At 39.5% G+C, this 19464-nt stretch overlaps 1 protein-coding gene across 4 annotated transcripts in view; it reads left to right on the top strand.

The window, feature by feature from the left end:
* Positions 1–19464, top strand: part of TSHR (thyroid stimulating hormone receptor) — a 181562-nt gene that overhangs the window by 135788 nt on the left and 26310 nt on the right. For 3 of the 4 annotated variants that reach the window (XM_050796237.1, XM_050796236.1, XM_050796238.1), the window contains 3 exons: positions 28–105; positions 4785–4853; positions 14338–14415. In XM_050796237.1, coding sequence (XP_050652194.1) covers positions 28–105; positions 4785–4853; positions 14338–14415 — 225 coding nt within the window. Of the gene's footprint in view, positions 1–27; positions 106–4784; positions 4854–14337; positions 14416–14586; positions 14925–19464 lie in introns of those variants that run through there. The other variant, XM_050796239.1, reaches the window with a different exon arrangement.

Genomic DNA, 19464 nt, shown 5'->3' with positions numbered 1-19464 from the left:
TTAAGTGTTTTTGTCCCTCTCTCGCAGTGAAATTACAGACAACCCTTACATGACGTCAATCCCTGTGAATGCTTTTCAGGGACTATGCAATGAAACCTTGACACTGTGAGTATTACCAGTTCTACTCCCTCCATCAACTAAATTCTATTTTGAGCCATTTTCATATGTTTACAGACCATCCAAGAGCCGTACTGCCGTATCATATATATTCTATAGAGTACAAAGTGTTTTATATAATTAAATAAGAGTATTGTCTTGTGGGATGGTACTCTGTAGACTACAAAAGAGTTTAGGTAACAAGATAAGAGGATTCCATTAGGGCAGTGGTTGGTGCATTTTTCACGTGAAGGACCAGTTAGGCGTTACAGACCATGCAACCTCTGTAGGAACTGGTCAACTCTGGCACTGTGTGGCAAAAACAGCCGTACTCAATACATACACTAATGAGCATGTCTGTGTTCCAATAAAACTCTATTTATAGAAGCAGGCAGAAGTGGACTAGATTTGGCCTGCAGGTCTTATGGAATAATCATCTGTATCCAAGTATCCCCATTCTACAGAAGAAGAACTGGGGTTTAAGCAAATTGAAGTGACTTTCCCAAGATCACTGAGTTAAAAAAATGTGGTGCCACTAAGGGCTTTATAAATTCTGCACTCGCACTTTTACTCAGTAATCACAAACTGTCATTAAGCTCCTGTAAGGGAATATTACATAGAAAGCACAGTGCTGCTATAGGTCAGCATTTTTCCAGAGCTTGAATGGGGGCAAAGCCCTTTAGATGGTCAAAAATAGATGCTTAATTAGGGATATTCACAAAATGTTCTAAAGGAGAAGATCTAACAGAGGCATAAAGGATAAGTTAATTCTCTAAGCTGGTAGAAAATTCCTCTCTCATTGTATAAGCCACAAAGTAGAGTTGGAGCTACCTCTGTGGGATCTCCTCTCTATTTTCAGGACCACTGCCCCAGTTCAAGCCTGGTGAAGTTTTTGCCTGGATTGTCACCCCAGTTTCATTTCTCTGCTCACACTAAAGTTGGGGTGGGGGTCTTTATCAGATAAAATCTGATGAAATTACTCCCCAGAAAAACGGATCCAAGCTTCACACAGTTCTTCTAAGGGGCTATTTTCTGAGCCATTCCTAGTTTATCAATTTGGGCCCAGTGAAGTTGCCTCGACTTTGGGAAAAGGGAGCATTTTGGCTGCTCCTTCTCATCACAACCTGGTGAGAGGTCTCTTGAAAAGACAAACGAAGTTCCTTCTCGGTCATAATTTCTTCTTAATATGCAGCAAAGGCCGGGCGCGGTGGCTCAAGCCTGTAATCCCAGCACTTTGGGAGGCCGAGACGGGTGGATCACGAGGTCAGGAGATCGAGACCATCCTGGCTAACACGGTGAAACCCCGTCTCTACTAAAAAATACAAAAAAAAAACTAGCCGGGCGAGGTGGCGGGCGCCTGTAGTCCCAGCTACTCGGGAGGCTGAGGCAGGAGAATGGCGTAAACCCGGGAGGCGGAGCTTGCAGTGAGCTGAGATCCGGCCACTGCACTCCAGCCTGGGCGACAGAGCGAGACTCCGTCTCCAAAAAAAAAAAAAAATATGCAGCAAAGATCCAGGCTTTTAGCCTGCTCAGCCACGAACCTCAAAGCCATTTACTTCCTCTGTAAAGCTTTCCATTGTGCCATATGGTGCTCATCATAGGAAACTCCTACATGCAAACTTTTTCTTTTTCTTTTTTTTTTTTTTTTTTTTTTGAGACGGAGTCTCACTGTGTCGCCCAGGCTGGAGTGCAGTGGCATGATCTTGGCTTACTGCAAGCTCCGCCTCCCAGGTTCATGCCATTCTCCTGCCTCAGCCTCCTGAGTAGCTGGGACTACAGGCGCCCGCCACCACACCCAGCTAATTTTTTGTATTTTTACTAGAGACGGGGTTTCACCATGTTAGCCAGGATGGTCTCGATCTCCTGACCTCGTGATCCGCCTGCCTCGGCCTCCCAAAGTGCTGGGATTACAGGTGTGAGCCACCGCACCCGGCCTAAACTTCTTTATAGAATATTACCTCTACCCCTTGACACTATTTTTCTAAAACCCCCATATCTCAAGCACCCCCCTCAAGTGAAAGCTCATTGTCCCACACCCAGCATGGAGCCCAGCTTGTGTTTCCAGACACATCTGAGTGAGGGAAGCCCATATTTCCTAAAAGTGGAGGAGAGGACAGCATGGATTATTCGTGATCTTTTCAGATGATTATTTCTACATTTTGGCAAAAGTCCTTGCTTCTTCGAAGCTCAGGCTCAAAAAACTATCACAATGAAAGGATACATGTTCCAACAGCTGACTTTGTACCATATTCCTGGTGGGAGAAAGTTTCAATCAAAGTTTGTAATTCTTTTGTCTTTCTTCACCATGTTCCCTTTTCAAGCCTGATTTGTTCATTAAGAATTCTATTTAATATCTGAAATGCAACTCAAACAAGTACTTTTAGTGTCCAGGACTCTCAACAAATTTAGGAAAATAAAAATGCCAAATGCACAATTCTCACATCTTCATGAAAGAGTTCTAGTTTAGAAAAAATTAACTTATCCACAGAGTTTTCTCAGCCATTGTGCTTATATTCCTGGGATACTGCAATCCTCACCCAGGACATGTTAGTAGCTAGAATTAAACTCACTATGTAATTATTTAAGATGAAACAAAAACAAACACATCAACAGTGACAATGAAGCCATGAGAATCTTGCTCAGTTTCTCACAACTATATAGGATAAATCCAAGTTTTAGGATACTCCTTTCATTTATTTTTTTTTTAATTATTATTTTTTTCCAAGACAGAGTCTTGCTCTGTCGCCCAGAGCTGGAGTGCAATGGTGTAATCTCGGCTCACTACAACCTCCGCCTCCCAGGTTCAAGCAAGACTCCTGCCTCAGCCTCCCGAATAGCTGGGATTACAGGCACCCGCCAACTCCTTTTAAGATGGTCACCTAAAAAGTGTTCCTCACTTTGTTAAATATATAGTTATTTGATCCTCTCTGCAACCTTTTGATTGGGTGTTATATTTATGTACTTATTTATCATATTTTTCGAGATAAACTGAAGTTAAGACAGGTTGATAAATTCTCAGGATCATCCAGCTATTAAGTGGCAGAGCCAGGTCTAATTCCAAATTTGAACTTTCCTGTGTGCTTCTTAATGTGTTCCCAAAGTTCACATGTGGTAGATTACTGTAGTTTTCAAAGTTCCCTTACAACTGCCACTAGGAGTTCTCACTAGCCGTGCCTGAGTGTGGGTATAGCTGTCTTCTCTTATCTTCATGCCAATAACCACCAATACCCTCTTGCATTCCCATATAGCCCAGAGATCTCAAGGCTGGGGTTCCTTCTCCTGCAGAAAGAGGCGCTGCTTTTGGTAGGTGGAAATAATTATATTTGAGGTCGGCCAGGCGCAGTGGCTCATGCCCGTAATCCCAGCACTTTGGGAAGCCGCAGCAGGCATATCACCTGAGGTCAGGAGTTTGAGACCAGCCTGGCCAACATGGTGAAACCCTGTCTCTACTGAAAAATACAAAAATTAGCCAGGCATGGTGGCGGGAGCCTGTAATCCCAGCTGCTCAGGAGGCTGAGGCAGGAGAACTGCATGAACCCGGGAGCAGAGGTTGCAGTGAGCAGAGATCATGCCATTGCACTCCAGCCTGGGCAACAGTGCCAGACTCCATCTCAAAAAAAAAATTATATTTGAAGTCAGGGACCCTAAGTCTCAACAGTCTTAGACCAATGTGTTTTTGGCAAGTCACCTTCATGTTTCAGTAACTTCAACAGGAAATAGAAATAATAAGATTTCAGAATGGCTCCCTGAATCATTGAATGAATTAATTAGTCACAGAAACATAGCAACAAGTTAAAACATTAACATTTCCAGCCCAGTGGCTCACACCTGTAATCCCCAGCACTTTGGGAGGCTGAAGCAGGCAGATCACTTGAGCCTGGGAGCTCGAGACTAGCCTGGGCAACATGGTGAAACCTCATTTCTACAACAAATACAAAAATTAGCCAGGTATGGTGGCACATGCCTGTAGTCCCAGCTATTTGAGAGGCTGAGGTGGGAGAATGGCTTAAGCTGAGAGATTCAAGGCTGCAGGGAGCCGTGACTGAACCACTGTACTCCAGCCTGGGTGATAGAATGAGAGACCCTGTCTCAAAAAAAAAAAAAAAAAATCCATAAGAGGACATGGTCTGTCTACTTTCTTAAATTCATCTATGAGGTTTAATTTAATTCAGCCCATAACCCTTAAATATTTAATCTATGATAAGCTCTGAGGATAAAAAGATAGATAAAATACAAAGGTGAAATAACATTTAAATATTAATGGAAAAATAAAAACATGCGCATTTAGATGAATGTCTTTCAAAATGTTTATCTTAAGAGACTGCAGTTGCACCTCCACTATTGATATTGGGTTAACTGTTACCTCAAATCCCTTTTTCTGAATGTATATGGAATATTCTTTTAAAATCTTTAATGGTAACAAGTTTGTTACTCAAAGCAAATATGATTCTGAGAAAAAAACTTAAACATACTAGGAGCTAAGTCGGGAGAATGAGCATTTAAACTGAGAAATATTATCTTGTTTCCAACAACTCGTACTGGAAAATTTTCTCGTGGGATACATATGTGGGACCTGAAACACCTTTATGCACATTTATGACACCAAAGAAATATAGTCCAACTCTCCAGAAACAGGCCAGCACCACTGCTCACCAGTCACTGATTTCTCTTCTCTCTGTTGGTTGTAGGAAGCTGTACAACAATGGCTTTACTTCAATCCAAGGATACGCTTTCAATGGGACAAAGCTGGATGCTGTGTAAGTCAAGGGTAGACATGAAAACTGTCACTTCTCCTTACCCTAAGAAGAACCACCCAATGGGGCAGAATTCTGTTGAGAGATAGGTTCTACCAGAGCATCTTCCGTCCCAGGGTTAGTGTGACCAATACGGAAATGAGGTCAAGGAACTTGGCAGGGGCCCCCTTTAGTGGACACTTACATTAGTTCCAATGGTAAGTTCCAAAGCTCTTCTCCCTGGTGTGTGTGTGTGTGTGTATGTGTAAATGGTCATCTATTATGTACATGAAGTAAAAGGGTATCTTTAATGAAGCTCAAAGCTGTTCAGAAAATAAGGTGATTTCTCTTTTAGTCCATTCTGACGTGTTTTTGGGAAAGATGTCAGTTTATATTTGATTCACTCAGAAATAGCTAAAAAATCATATCCAACTTTTGCCTTTTCAAAAAATAAATAATTCTGGGAACAGCTGAAACAGCAAACAACAGACTTTGTGTTTGATGTGTTTTATAACACTTTTTGAGTATTTCTTTACAAATGATACATTTTTTCTATTTGTTGTTTTTTCAAATTTACTTGCTCATTTTTGGTAGTGTCTTGTTATGTATTCATTTTTGTAATTCTATATTTTTTTCACTTTAAACATTTCATACATAGTAATTTTATATTCCAGAAGTGATCCCTGCAAAATCTGAAGGACTTATGACTTGAAATCTGTTGTGTACGGGGCTTCTCCAACTTTCCTGGGCATCAGACCCTCTGAGGGGTCTTATCAAAATACATAGTCTGATTCCATAGCTCTGGATTTGGCCTCAGGATTCTGTATTTCTAACCAACTCCCAGGTGATGCCGACACTGCTGTCCATAGACCACACTTTAAGTAGCAAGGGTGAGGTCAATAAGCTGTCTAACCCTATGCAGCGGCTCTGGATGAAGAAGAACACGCATGTAGATTAAGTGATTTTGGTTGATGTTCTGGTTTAGGGGTTAGGTGGTAGGTTCTGGAAAAATTTCATTTTTAAATGGTAAATGGAAAAAAAATGTTTGAACTCATTACACGGAGGCAAGGCTCCCTGAGTTCTGTTGAAGTGAAGTCTCACTCTTTGCCAGCTTTTGTGCTTCCTACCAGTCTCTATGAAATGAAGAGTCATAGTACCATTCTCTCGATTGTCTGGTTGTGGAGTCATAATGGTTCATTTCCATTATCTTTTTTAATACATAATTATAGGTGAAGTCTAAAAAGACTCGCTAGAGTAAGATGATACTTACCCCCTCAAATTTATTTACAGAATTGGAGAGACCCTCTTTCCATCTTTTTATGATACTAACTTCTTACAATCTTTCATCTACCTTTCAACATATTTATTAGACACTTGCAATGTACCAGGCCCTGTGCCATTCACTGGGAAAACAAAGATGAACAGGAGCCATGTGCTCACTCCCCACACTGAGCGTACATTCTGGTGGGGTCAGCTCAAAGGCAGCAATATCAAAGGTCAAAGTACATTAGGGAGAAGTGTACCCAGTCCAAAATATACATCTCAGATAGAAAGTAACTGAAGCCTAAATATTGAATAACATTGCCTTCCTTTTTTGGAGATACAAGCTAGATTTTTTCTAGATTTATCCCATTGTTTTTTAAATCATTATCAAAATTAATGTTTTAGAAATGAATTACCCTGTATTCCAGGTTTCAAGTTCTTTTTCTAATCCAGCATTCTGGAAAGGTGGTATTTGATTTTAATATTGTATGAATTTCACCAAATATTTTCCTCTTTGATTCAACTATTCCTAGAAAGCTATGACTCTCAGGGTGATGATCTTCAAATTCAAATTTTCTATGAATGGAGTATGGAGACTTCTTAAAATAATGAAGATAGTTTGTAGGTACTTAGGGTTTAAAGATTTCAGATGACTGTCACACAGTTCTAGACAAAGAGTACATCAAAAGTTTAGTTGCATTAAGGCAACAAAGACTCATATTAGCAAGGGCAGGGATAGGAAAGAGTAGGAAATCTTCAACCAGGGAAACCAGAGCTGTTAATATGGCTCCTGAATTCAGTGTGCTCAGCTGACTCTTGCCTGAACTAAAACTGCCTTTCCAGAATGGTGGTTAGAAAAAGAACCTGAAACCTGGGATATAGGGTAATTCATTTCTAAAACATTCATTTTTCCACAAGCAAAAGATTTTGGAGCTCAAGATAAGAATCTATGCTTCAAATTATCTGCCTGTTTTTCCTGCCATATTTAGTCATTGGAAGATATGACCCTCAAACACTATCATTTATTAAAGATAAAGAATAAAATTCAGACCTTAAGGTCCACAGGACGTCACCCCAACATGGGACACGACCACACACACCGCCACACTCACTCAGACTGGCACCATCTAGACACACCAAGGAACCTGACATGCACATCTTTGGGGTGTGGGAGGAAATTGGAATACCTGGAGAAAACCCACACAGCCATGGGGAAGGTGTGCACACTTCACACAAACAGTAGCCCCAGCCCGGAAAGGATTTTTTTTAATTAAAAGTAAGCAGGCTGGGCGCAGTGGCTCACGCCTGTAATCCCAGCACTTTGAGAGGCTGAGGTGGGCGGATCAGGAAGTCAGGAGATCGAGACCATCCTGGCTAACATGGAGAAACCCAGTCTCTACTAAAATACAAAAAATTAGCCAGGCATGTTGGTGGGTGTCTGTAGTCCCAGCTACTCGGGAGGCTGAGGCAGGAGAATGGCGTGAACCCGGTAGGCGGAGATTGCAGTGAGCGGAGATAGTACCACTGTACTCCAGCCTGGGCAACAGAGCAAGACTCTGTCTAAAAGAAAACAAACAAACAAACTAAACAATAGTGAATGAGACAATATTATTAGAGGATATGCTGTATATATAGAGACTCTCTGTACCTTCACACCAGCTTTCTCCTCAGACCATATCATGGATTCTGTGGGAGGCTTAGCTGACAGCAGAGATATTCTGTCAGTGACAATGGATTTTCAATTCACTGGTGCCATGACTTACTGTCTAACTATCTCTTGCAACACAGGAAAGAAATCAGTGTACTATTTCACAATACTTTCTTGACATTTTTATGTTAAGTATTAAAGTTATTTGGAAGAGATTAACAAATGTGGAAACTATTTCTTTGTTAAGAATCTTTCGTGTCTTGGTTTCTAAAAGTCTAGATCGGGGTCAGCAAACTTTTTCTCAGAAGAAAATATTTGGGGCTTTATGGGACATATGGTCTTAGTTGTACTACTTAAGTCTGCCTTTGTAGTGTGAAAGCAGCCATAGACAATATATAAACAAATGAGCATGGTTATGTTCCAATAAAACTTTATTTACAAAAACAAGGACAAGGCAGGATTTGACTGAAAAGTCATAGTTTGTAGACCTCTGGATAAAAGTATTCAGTGAGGATGACTATTGTGTGGCGAAATATGTAGTCTGTTTCTCTGAATTTCTGGTAAAGGTTAAAGGGCAAGCATGGGATCAAGATAAAAAGTATCTGGATTAAAATATTTGGCATTAGAAAGTGCAGATCCAATCATAATAGAAAACAAAGATTTTTTTAATCAGTATTTTGAATCTAAGCTGGAAACTGCCCCTGTTATAAAACAAGACTCTATCATTCTACCCTAAGTTTCTGATTCCTAGTCAATAGAAATTTATTCTTTCCTAGATTTAAGCACTTCAGTAAAAGGTATCATGTAAATCCAATGTAAAATCAAAATGATGGTTGTGATAAGGAGCCCTGGGACTGGAGGAAGACAAGGATTGAGCTATAGGTGAAAGAAAGAGAGGTCAAGGTTCCATAGTAATAATAAAATAGTATTCACATTGTGTTTTTAACATAAGGATATTGCTTTTGGTCTCATTGCTAATTGTGATTTTAAACTAAGGCAAACACATCAATCTCCTGTAATTATCTTAATAGTGTTCAAGGATTGCACATGACATGTTAGCAATTTGGTGATTTCTCTAGAAGTTTGTCCAGATATCATTAGGTTCTCATTTAAACAACGTGTCATCCAAAAGAGTAATCATCCCCCATCATTCCACTTCATGACAGTTTACTGAAATTAGCAGATTGACTTCATTTACACTCATTTTTTAAAATGTAACTGAATAATACAATTACAGCCAAGTTGGACAAATTCCACATTGAGTGCAAGTGCTGATGCCGCAGCAGCAGTCAAGTAATTAGTTAGGATTTCATGAAAATGATGGCAGATGTGTAAAAGCACATTGTCCTATGACTTCCTATGGTGCCAAGAATGCTGTCATCACTCAGAGGTGAAGGTGAAATTAATAATAATACAAGCATCCCTTGCTCAACAGAAGTTGAACTGTACTTGGTCACAAGTTAAGTCACACATTCATTGTTTGGAATCGCTTTTCCATCCTCTTTCCACACAATCTGCGTGGGGATATGTTGCTTCTCACAGAACGTCTGATTCCCTGTATCACATTTCCTTCCGTCAAACTCTAGAAACTAGCTACTATCTGACAGTAAAAATTTAGGCAGGAATAAAAATGCCATTTTGACCTGCTAAGAGCCCACCAATACACTGATTATTATAAACAGAGTCAACACAATTAATGCACTAATTAGCATCATGCATTAGCTGATTCGAAGTAAAATACCACATCTTGGCACACTGGGAAAAGACAATGATAGAGAAGATTATAGGATTAAGAAGGCTATTATTTATCATGGGGTAAGTATTTGAACAGCTTGCAGGATATACTCTAAGGCTGACTTTTCCCTCTGCCTATTGAAAGCTTGAGTATTTTCTCACAGGTTACATTTACAAACAGGTGTCCTGATTTCTGCTACAAAAGGATTTCCATAGAGCAATCCAGCTTCTCTTTAAACTAACATGAGAGGTAGGCAGGGGGTTCGTTTAATTTTCTGAATTACCAACGCTGTGGGAGGAAAACATGGTTCCCCACAGAAGTGTTCCCATGAGAGTACCACAACATAATCAGGGGCCAGCCCAAGTTCCCCCTAAAGGGACTGTGGAGGCACAGGCTGAAATCCCATCTTGGAGCTGAAATGTATCCTAAAACTCCCCAGAGAGCCAAGTTCAGCAGCAATAGCAAATTCTCTTACCACGGCATCACACTCCTCTCTCTGGCATTGATCACGTTTTTCTAAACCTGGTGTAGAGGGTGCCTCTTTCTAGGAGTCACCCAACAATCGGGCTTTCATTCCTTCCTCCAGCAAGTCTTCATTGAATGGCCACTATGTGCCAAGAGTGAGTCCAACAGAAAAGGGCGTACATACACACACATATTGTACACATAATACACATAATACTGACTTTGTCAATTGAATATTTTCCTCAGCTGAGTCCTCACCACCTTCATTTTCCTGACTGCCTTGGTCTTCCCTAAGTGTGAACTATTCACAATCTTAAATCAGGGCAGGGCTTCTTAACTCCCTGTATGGAAAAGCTGACATCTCTTTTCTCAGAAGAACTTCATTTCTTCCAACAGCTTCTCAAAGAGGAATAAGCCCCAAGCAGTGAAAAGCTGTTGAACACATAGAGTGTAGCCCTGTCTATCTTATTCTTAAAGGAAATACCAGTTCTTTTCTCATAAGCCCTTTCCAGTGTAAATATTTAGAAACCCTGACTTTCAAAAAGTATTTCCTTTCATCTACAAGCCTTTTGAGTCTCTTTTAAGCTACTTTATGTTCATCTTCTCCTTGCAAGGGGTAGTTTTTATTATCACTCCCCTCTAAAATAATCACTGTCTAGAGTAGGCTAACCAGAGAGCCTACCAAGATTTGTGAATGATTTATCCAAGCTGGGTACGGATGTCGATTTCAGAAGAATCAAGGTAAGTCATGGTCAAGGAATCAGTTTAACTAGACTGATAATCCCAGGAAATATCATGTGATAAATGAGGTTGATGGAAGCACTTTCTTCCTGGATATCAAGGCTTCTGTATATGTATTTTCCCTCCTCACTCTCTTGACTTCAGATGGAAGGCAAGAGCAGCAAGCTGAAGCAAGGTTAAAAAGCCAAATGAGGCAGCCCTCAAATCTGCTGAAGGCAGAGTGATGGTTTCACTTTTAAGCATCTAATTATCTCTAAGAGGTAAAGTACCCAAACGGCCATGCTGGTTTTAGAGAGCACAGTCTCCGGAAGTGTCCGTTCATCTCCGTTCAGCTTGGCCGGGGCTCCTCTGCATCCTCCTCCTCCCCTCCTGGACTCTGGCTGGCTTTTCCAGTCTGAAGTCTTCTGCAGAGTTTCTGGTAAACTGCAATGCTTATCAACCAGGCTCCTTATCCTCAGGAGTATATTAAATATCAGATGAAAACACTGCAGAATTGGACAAGCAATAATTTAGTTTTACAATAATTGCTAATGATTAGAAAGAACAAGCTGAATTTCACTTGCAGCAGTTAGAGATGAAGAGGAAAAACTGAGATGAGTTCACCGGCTCTTACTTGATTTTCAACAGCCTGGGAACAGAATGTGATCTGTAAGCTGCATTGTCCAGAGAATACAAAAAGAGATGCAAGCCATGCAGCCCTTGTACTGAACTTAGTTGTCTTTTTACAAAATCATGCTGTTCAATATCTTCTCTGCAGTTGTTGTTTTTTTCCAAGGTGGATTTTGCCCACTCCAGGTGTCACTGACCAAAGGAATTCCATGGACATAGTGGGTTAAAGGAGAGTCCAACAATGATCAAGTGAGGACTGTGATTGAAGCCACTGGGCAGGCACAGATTGGCTGCTTAGCCAGGTCTCTGAATGTATTTGAGACTTATTGACTCTCCCTATGTCACACTTAACAATGCCCTGAATACTGGGTCTTCAGCCCAGAAGAGGCCAAGTTTGGGCTATACCCTTGAGGTGTTTGTAAACCAGATGCCTGAAAAGTCACTACCTCAGGAAGAACAGTTGGTCAAATGCCACCACACCAGAAGCCAAGTCTTCTATTGTTTCACTTTTCATTATTTTTTCTTTAAAGCAATCATCTGTGTTACCCTAAGAGTTTAACACCGCCCATTTTACTGTCGTGATGAAAAAGTATATTGATTTATTTTCTACTCATTCACACATTCATCCAACAAGTAGTTGTAGAGATGGTGAACTTGGCACTGGATAGACATAGAACTTTCATTCTGGTTGGGGAGACAACCAATAAAGTAAACAAGTAAATAAACAAGGCAATAATTATGGATTGTGATAATGCTGTGAAAGAAATAAAGAGTGTATGGAGGCAAAATGGTAATAAGTACCTTAGATTAGGTAGTTCTCAATTTCTATTTAAGAATAAAATTGGACTGGCGCGGTGGCTTATGCCTGTAATCCCAGCACTTTGGGAGGCCGAGTCGGGCAGATCAATTGAGGTTAGGAGTTCGAGACCAGCCTGGCCAACATAGTGACATCCTGTATCTACTAAAAGTACAAAAATTAGCTGGATGTGGTGGCAAGTGCCTGTAGTCCCAGTTACTCAGGAGGCTGAAGCAGAAGAATCGCTTGAACCCAGAAGATTGCAGTGAGCAGAGATCACGCCACCGCATTCCAGACTGGGCGACAGAGTGAGACCCCATCTCAAAAGAAGAAGAAGAAGAAGAAGAAGAAGAAGAAGAAGAAGAAGAAGAAGAAGAAGAAGAAGAAGAAGAAGAAGAAGAAGAAGAAGAAGAAGAAGAAGAAGAGGAGGAGGAGGAGGAGGAGGAGGAGGAGGAGGAGGAGGAGGAGGAGGAGGAGGAGGAGGAGGAGAGAGGAAGAAGAAGAAGAAGAAGAAGAAGAAGAAGAAGAAGAAGAAGAAGAAGAAGAAGAAGAAGAAGAAGAAGAAGAAGAAGAAGGAGGAAGAAGAAGAAGGAAGAAGAAGAAGGAAGAAGAAGGAAGAAGAAGAAAGAAGAAAGAAGAAGAAAGAAGAAGAAGAAGAAGAAGAAGAAGAAGAAGAAGAAGAAGAAGAAGAAGAAGAAGAAGAAGAAGAAGAAGAAGAAGAAGAAGAAGAAGAAGAAAACTGAAAGACCCAAAAATATATACCAATTTATGACATGTCATTTTGTGGAGTCCCAGCACTTACACATCATTTAGTGATTCCCTCATCCTGCCCAGAAAGAAGAGACTTTTTCAGCACTGGTGATTGGTAACTCTTCTTCCTCCCATGGCGCCAATGAAGACTCATGTCTGGGTCCAGTTAACCAGGAGGGAAGTTTCTCTGTGAGGGCTCTGGAGAAGAAATCTTTCTGACTGAAGGCTTAATATTATTATTAACCATTACCCTTAAAAATGTTCCACCATGAAGAGCAGACCCCATAAGCAGAATAATGGAAGCATTAGCCATATCTAAGCAGACCTTCTAAGGGTCTCTGCTATATTCTTTTGCATCGACAAGTGGCCACTCGCTGATGTTTAAGTGGACATGTGCTATGCTTCTTTTTAGATAATTTTGTTGTGTAATAAAGTTATGGGGAAACGGCCAGTTTCAAAATCCTGGGACGCTTTTATCCATTTGGAGGGAATTTTATTTCAAAATCACTTTGTAACTTAAATTGCTCCAAAACTATGTTACCCTCTAATGCCCGGTGTGTTTTTAAAATGGCAAGGCCAGTGTGCCCATCAAAGCTCTTCCATGGAAGGTCGATGATTAGATTACACAGTAATCTCAAGCCACTGGGAAGGCACAGATTGGCTGCTTTAGCATCTTAGCCAGGTCTCTGAATGTATTTGAGACTTATTGACTCTCCCTGTGTCACACTTAACAATGCCCTGGATACTGGGTGTTCAGCCACTACCAGAAGAGGCCAAGTTTGGGCTATACCTGGCACAAAGAAGATTACAGAGTAATCTCATAAACACTCCTCATACACACTATCGGGTTGTCAGATCAAATACAGGCCACCCAATAAAATTTGAATTTCAGATCAACAACAGATAACTTTTAATATAAATATTTTTTAAATTGCATGGGGAATATTTTTACTAAAAAATTATTCGTTGTTTATCTGAAACACAAATTTAACTGGCATCTTGTATTTTTATTTGCTAAATCTGACACCCTTACCCAAAGAAAAGATCTGAATCTCTGACAGTCCTCAGCATCACTCACCACCCTCACCATCTTCATTCCATTCCTTATTTAAGCCTAGTCTTCGAAATTAAATGGGAATACTAATTAATACTAAGAAACAAAATTTGGTATTAAAGAGGATTGCCATTAAAAAGGACTAAAAAATACAATTGCCACTGGCCTGGAAAATAGAGAATTAAATCAACTTTTAAGAAATTTAGGTATGCAAATTAGATCATAAACATGCTCATTTTCAAAAACTTCTGCCATAATTAATGTGTATAAACTTTATACAATTGAAACCTAGAATGTTTTAAGTGCTTACGCCAGAAGAAGATAAAGTATCTTCTAAATTCTTGAAATCAGTCAATACTATGGTCACATTTTATTCTGATATTTGTACTAATTTGGTGTGATTTCTTAAAATCACCTAATTCATTCTCTCTCTCTCTCTCTCTCTAGTTACCTAAACAAGAACAAATACCTGACAGTTATTGACAAAGATGCATTTGGAGGAGTATACAGTGGACCAAGCTTGCTGTGAGTCAGACATACCAAAGAATATTTTAGTCTTTTTTTTTTTTTTTTTTTTTTTTTTTTTACTTTTTTGGAATAGATGGAGACATTAGGGGAGAACCTTATGTTCGGGGTAGAGAATGTTGCTGTCTTGGGTAAAGGCTTCGGCAAGTCCCTTTTTTCCTGGCTGCATAGGCTACCTCTTGGAAGAAAGTCCTTGTCCTTTGAGACTCAGAAGGCCCCAAGCTCCACTATGCCATCCTGATGCCTGATAAGGCAGCCACGTTGGTGTTCATGCTCACAGGGGTTCTGTTCATGGAGCAGATTCTGTTTGAAAAATTTTGAAATGCAAGGTCCACAACTAGATGGAAGGCACTCTAGTCTTTGCAGAGAAAATATACCTGAACGTGCATTGCACAATGCCTGGCACAAAGAAGGAAGAATATAAATGATAGTTTGACTCATCTCTGGAAGAACTTACAATCATGGGGAAAGATGGAATAAAAACATTTTTTAAACAGCATGAAAACATACCTATTTGTGCATTTCCTTTGATTTACACCCCCGCATCCGATCAGTGATCAGGTTCTACTGATTCTGCTTCCCTGAAGCCTCTGTATCATCGCCACCTTCCTCATTCCCTTGGTTTTGCCTCAGTTTAGAATCTCACCATTGAGCATCCACTTTAGTCCCTGCCAAAGTGGAACACAGCACCGTAGAGATGCACAAGATAATCTGTTAGGGGCGAGAGGAAATATTAGAGGTCCTATTTATACTTATTTTTAAATAAGAACAAATTAAGTTTTATTAATCTTTTATTTATAGATAGCCACTGTCCCTCAGGTGTCAGGTAGTGGGTGGATGCCTCCTAGAGAAGAGTGAGTGATCCACAGTCCTGAGCACTGGGTACCTTCACTCTTTTACCTTTAACAATTTCATTTCACTTTCAGATTGAATGCACCCAGGTAAGTGCGTTTAAGGTCCTGTTCTCTTAACACATAGGCTCCATCCATATAAGAGGTCAGAGTGATCTTGAAAATCTGCTGTGCTACGTGGGGGTTCACTGTTAATTCATGGCAAAGTACTTAAAAGCATTATGCATTTTTCTTTTTACAAGAAGACAAGTGGGGAAAAATGTATTAACCTTTTCTGTGATAAAGTCCATGTCAATAATTTTTTACCTGGAAGATATTTTTCAATAACATTTTTATATCAGCTTCTTCAAGATTAAAGTACTATTTCACCAAATAATAAGAAAAGTCATTGCTTTTTGAAAGAAATGTATGCTTTAGAGAAAGACTTTAGAAACAAGTATTTGGAAACATTCACATATTATATGATTTTCCTGATTAAAAAATGATCATGCCATAAAAATTCTGTTTGGTTCAAATCAGAAATAGAATTTTAACCTGTTTTAAATCTTTCAAATTAAGTTTGTTATGAACTAAACTGTTTCTGTCTTCCTAAGTTCAAATGCTGTAGCCTTAACCTCTAGTATCTCAGTATGTGACTATATTTAAAGATAGGGTCTGTAAAGAGGTAATTAAATTAAAATGAGGCTGTTAGGTGAGCCCTAATCCAATCTGACAGGTGGCCTCATAAGACAAGGAGATTGGGATACACAGAGAGACACCGGGGATGGGCACTTACAGAGGAAAGGCCATGTGAGGCCACATCAAGAAGGTGGCCATCTGCAAGCCAGGCAGAGAGGCCTCAGGAGAAGCCAAACTTGCTGACACTTTGATCTTGGACTTACAGCCTCCAGAACTGTAAGAAAATATATTTCTGCTGTTTAAACCAGCCAATCTGTGGTATTTTGTTACCATAGCTCTATCAAAGTAATACAGAGTTGTAATAGGTTTAAAATCCATGTGTATAAAATGTGAAAATGAAACACCTCCAGATCACTTTGCAAAAACAACTGATTGACATCAGAAAATATAAAATGTCATTAAAACATGTATTTAATTACTGGATTAGATTGAAAAATGAGAATCTTAGTTTAATAAACGCAGTGAAGCCTGCTCTATTCTTGGTGAAATACCTGTCTTTGGTAATTTTTTCAACTAGGACAGCCATTTAAACCAAAATCAAAATAAACTGAACCAAAAGCAGACTTTGAACAGCCATAGCCAAAAGGGTTAAAGATAATTTTCAAAACTAATTAAGCATATTTGATAACATTGCTTTTGCTTTTGTGAAACTTTTAAAAATATGTATTACTTATCCTCATTGCATTATATTAAAATGTATGTTTAGTGTGTTATGGTATATATAATATAGTATTACGAAAATATATGTATAGGGTTCATGACTATTTGTATGTCAGTGGTACATACTCAGATATTTTTTACTTATTAATATGTGAGATTGAAAGAATTTGAAGACCAATAGTGTAGACCAGAACCACTCGAAGTGAGTTCATTGCAAGGTAAGTGGCTGTCCAGGACGTACAGCAAAGCACATCTTCTTTTTTGGAGAAAGGCTTGTCATGAAAATGAAGTCAACCAAACTCAACAGTGTGTTTAGTTGAAGTAGCTGGGTTACATCCAGCATACGCTTCTTATACTTGGATTGGTGAGAAGCTATTGGCCAATGGGCACCATACTTTGAGTAGCAGTAGTCTAGATGATTAGCGTCTCCAAATCTGACTCCTGCCTTTATTTAGTCTTGGTTCCTCTCAAATCCACCCTCCCCAAACCTCTTTGGATTCACATGCAAATAGAATCTTAAACCCAATACTGGCCTCCCATTCCTCTTAGGACAGAGGTCTTGGTGTGGCATGCAAGGCATTGCCAAAATCTTCAGCTTTGTCTTTTACACTGCTTTACACCTCTGATCAATGGTCCATCCATATCGAACCTCTTAGCTCCCTTAATTCTCCAACCTACTTATACTGTTATGCTTATGCTTATACAATATACTTCTATAATATGCTTATGCTTATACAATATAGTTATACAATTCTGGTTCATATTATAATGCCTGAAACACAGTATGAGCTTAATAAATATTTGTGACATTAATATGGTACTCAAAAAATAATTAAAGCACTCTTCTGTAAATACTATAGCATTTAAAGAGCAATCATATTTTGAAGATATTTTAGTCTGTTGTCCTCAAGCGAATGTATCCATTTCTACTTCTTTGGAAGTGGTCAAACTATCTGCTTGTACCGCCTAGAGGTTGTTTTTTATATTTATGGCAAGATATTCTACAAGACTCTCCCACTAAGTTACGAGCATTTGTGCAACTGCTTGAAAATGCTTTCCCTGCCTCTTGGTGGCATTCCAGGTTGTGGAAAGTGACAAAGATGAGGAGTTATACCTGGAGTTGACTCCTAGCCCCATCACTTACTAATTGTAAGACCCAAGTCTTACTTTTCTCATCTGTCAAAACAGGATAAAGTAAACTAATAAAGTTTAAATAAGATAAGAAAGGAACTAAATATGTCCTCAATAATGTTAGACATTATTATGATTATTTTCACTTCTTCTTGAACTTTGACACTTCATTCTTCTGATTTGTTCTAACCTCTCTGATCACTCCTTCCCCATTTCTCTCCTTAGCTCACTGCATCATTCCTCAAAATGGGGTTCCATCCTGGGTCCTGGCTCTTTCTCCTCTGTATCTTCTCCTTTGGTTAAATCATCTGTTCACAAGTATCATGAGAATGTGAATGATTTCTAAGTTTGGGGTCTCATATCTTAGTTCTTATTTGGCCATTCACCCAGCTGGAATTCTCTCCTTGCTCCCCCTCATTCCTATCCATTCCCATCAATCTGGTTAAACTCTCCCTAGCTAACCTTTGAAAATGTACAATAAGCATTTACTGATGAGGACTTGCTAAGCTTGGGATTCTTCACTGGGTGCTGTCAATAGGGGAGGGTCACTACGTTAAAGAACAGTGAGCGAAAAGCCTCATCAAGAAGGTGACAGTTCAGAAATTATCTGAAAGAAACAAAGGGGCAAACCTGGGGACAATCTGAAAAAAGCATTTTAGACAAGTGCAAAGACCCCCAGGTGAGAATATACCTGGCGCATTTGAGGAATAGCAAGGACGCTATTGCCGCTCAAACAGAGTGAAGTAAACAGGGATGAAAAAAGTAAAAGCTGTGATCAAAAAGATGATAGGTTTCAGGAGCAACTTGCGGATGGTCTTAGAGGCCATCATCAGGTGTTTTGATTTGCTCTTTAGATAGAGGGGAAGCCATAGGAGCATTTTGAGCATAGGTGTGTCACAATCTGACTCAAAGTTTCACAGGAACATGCCGGCTGTCGTGTTGAAAATAAACTGTAGGGGACCAAGTATGGAAGCAAGAAGACAACTTAGGAATATGCCAAAATAATATAGGCATGAGATGAAAGTAGCTTGCACTAAGGCAGTAGCAGTGGAGATGATGAGAAATAATCTGATCCTTACTATACTTTTTAAGGTAAAGCCAACAGGACATGCTGATGGATTGAATATGGTGGATGAGAGAAAGGAAGGAATCAAGGAGAACTGTAACGATTTGTGACTGAGCAGTTAGGAGAATGAAATCACCATTTCCTCAGTTAGGGAAAGTTAGTTTGAGGTCCCATGATGCATGCAAGCAGGCAGTGATATATGGGGGTTCAAAATTCACAATAGAGGTCAGGGCTAGAGATACATTTGAGATTCTTTGGAATATAGCTGGTGATGAGGGTATACAGGTATAGAGGAAATCTCAAAAAATGAATAGAATTGAGACTTCTGAACTCTCCCTACTAATGTGATTTTCCCTGATCCCTTTTTAAACAACATTAAAAGGCCAGTACTTCTGAGAAAATATAAATAAATTAAAAAGCATGTATTTTTAATGACAAAGAGTAGGAAAGGTGATCATGTGAGTAAGTGATGAGTGTCTTCAAAAATCAAGAGAGAGCTGCACACTAAGTACTTGCATGGGTGAAATCAATAAAATGCAAGCTAATTCAAATCACAAAATCTAGGAAATATTTTATCAATTAAAGCTTACGTGTTCTGCAAATGAGAATATAGGTGACACTGAAGCTGGTTGGTCTCATTCTGCACACTCAAGCACTACTTCT

Source organism: Macaca thibetana, chromosome 7, assembly GCF_024542745.1.
Source record: "Macaca thibetana thibetana isolate TM-01 chromosome 7, ASM2454274v1, whole genome shotgun sequence".
Lineage (NCBI taxonomy): Eukaryota > Metazoa > Chordata > Mammalia > Primates > Cercopithecidae > Macaca > Macaca thibetana.
Note: the sequence above shows the minus strand (reverse complement) of the source record. Positions and strands in the feature narration are given on the sequence as shown.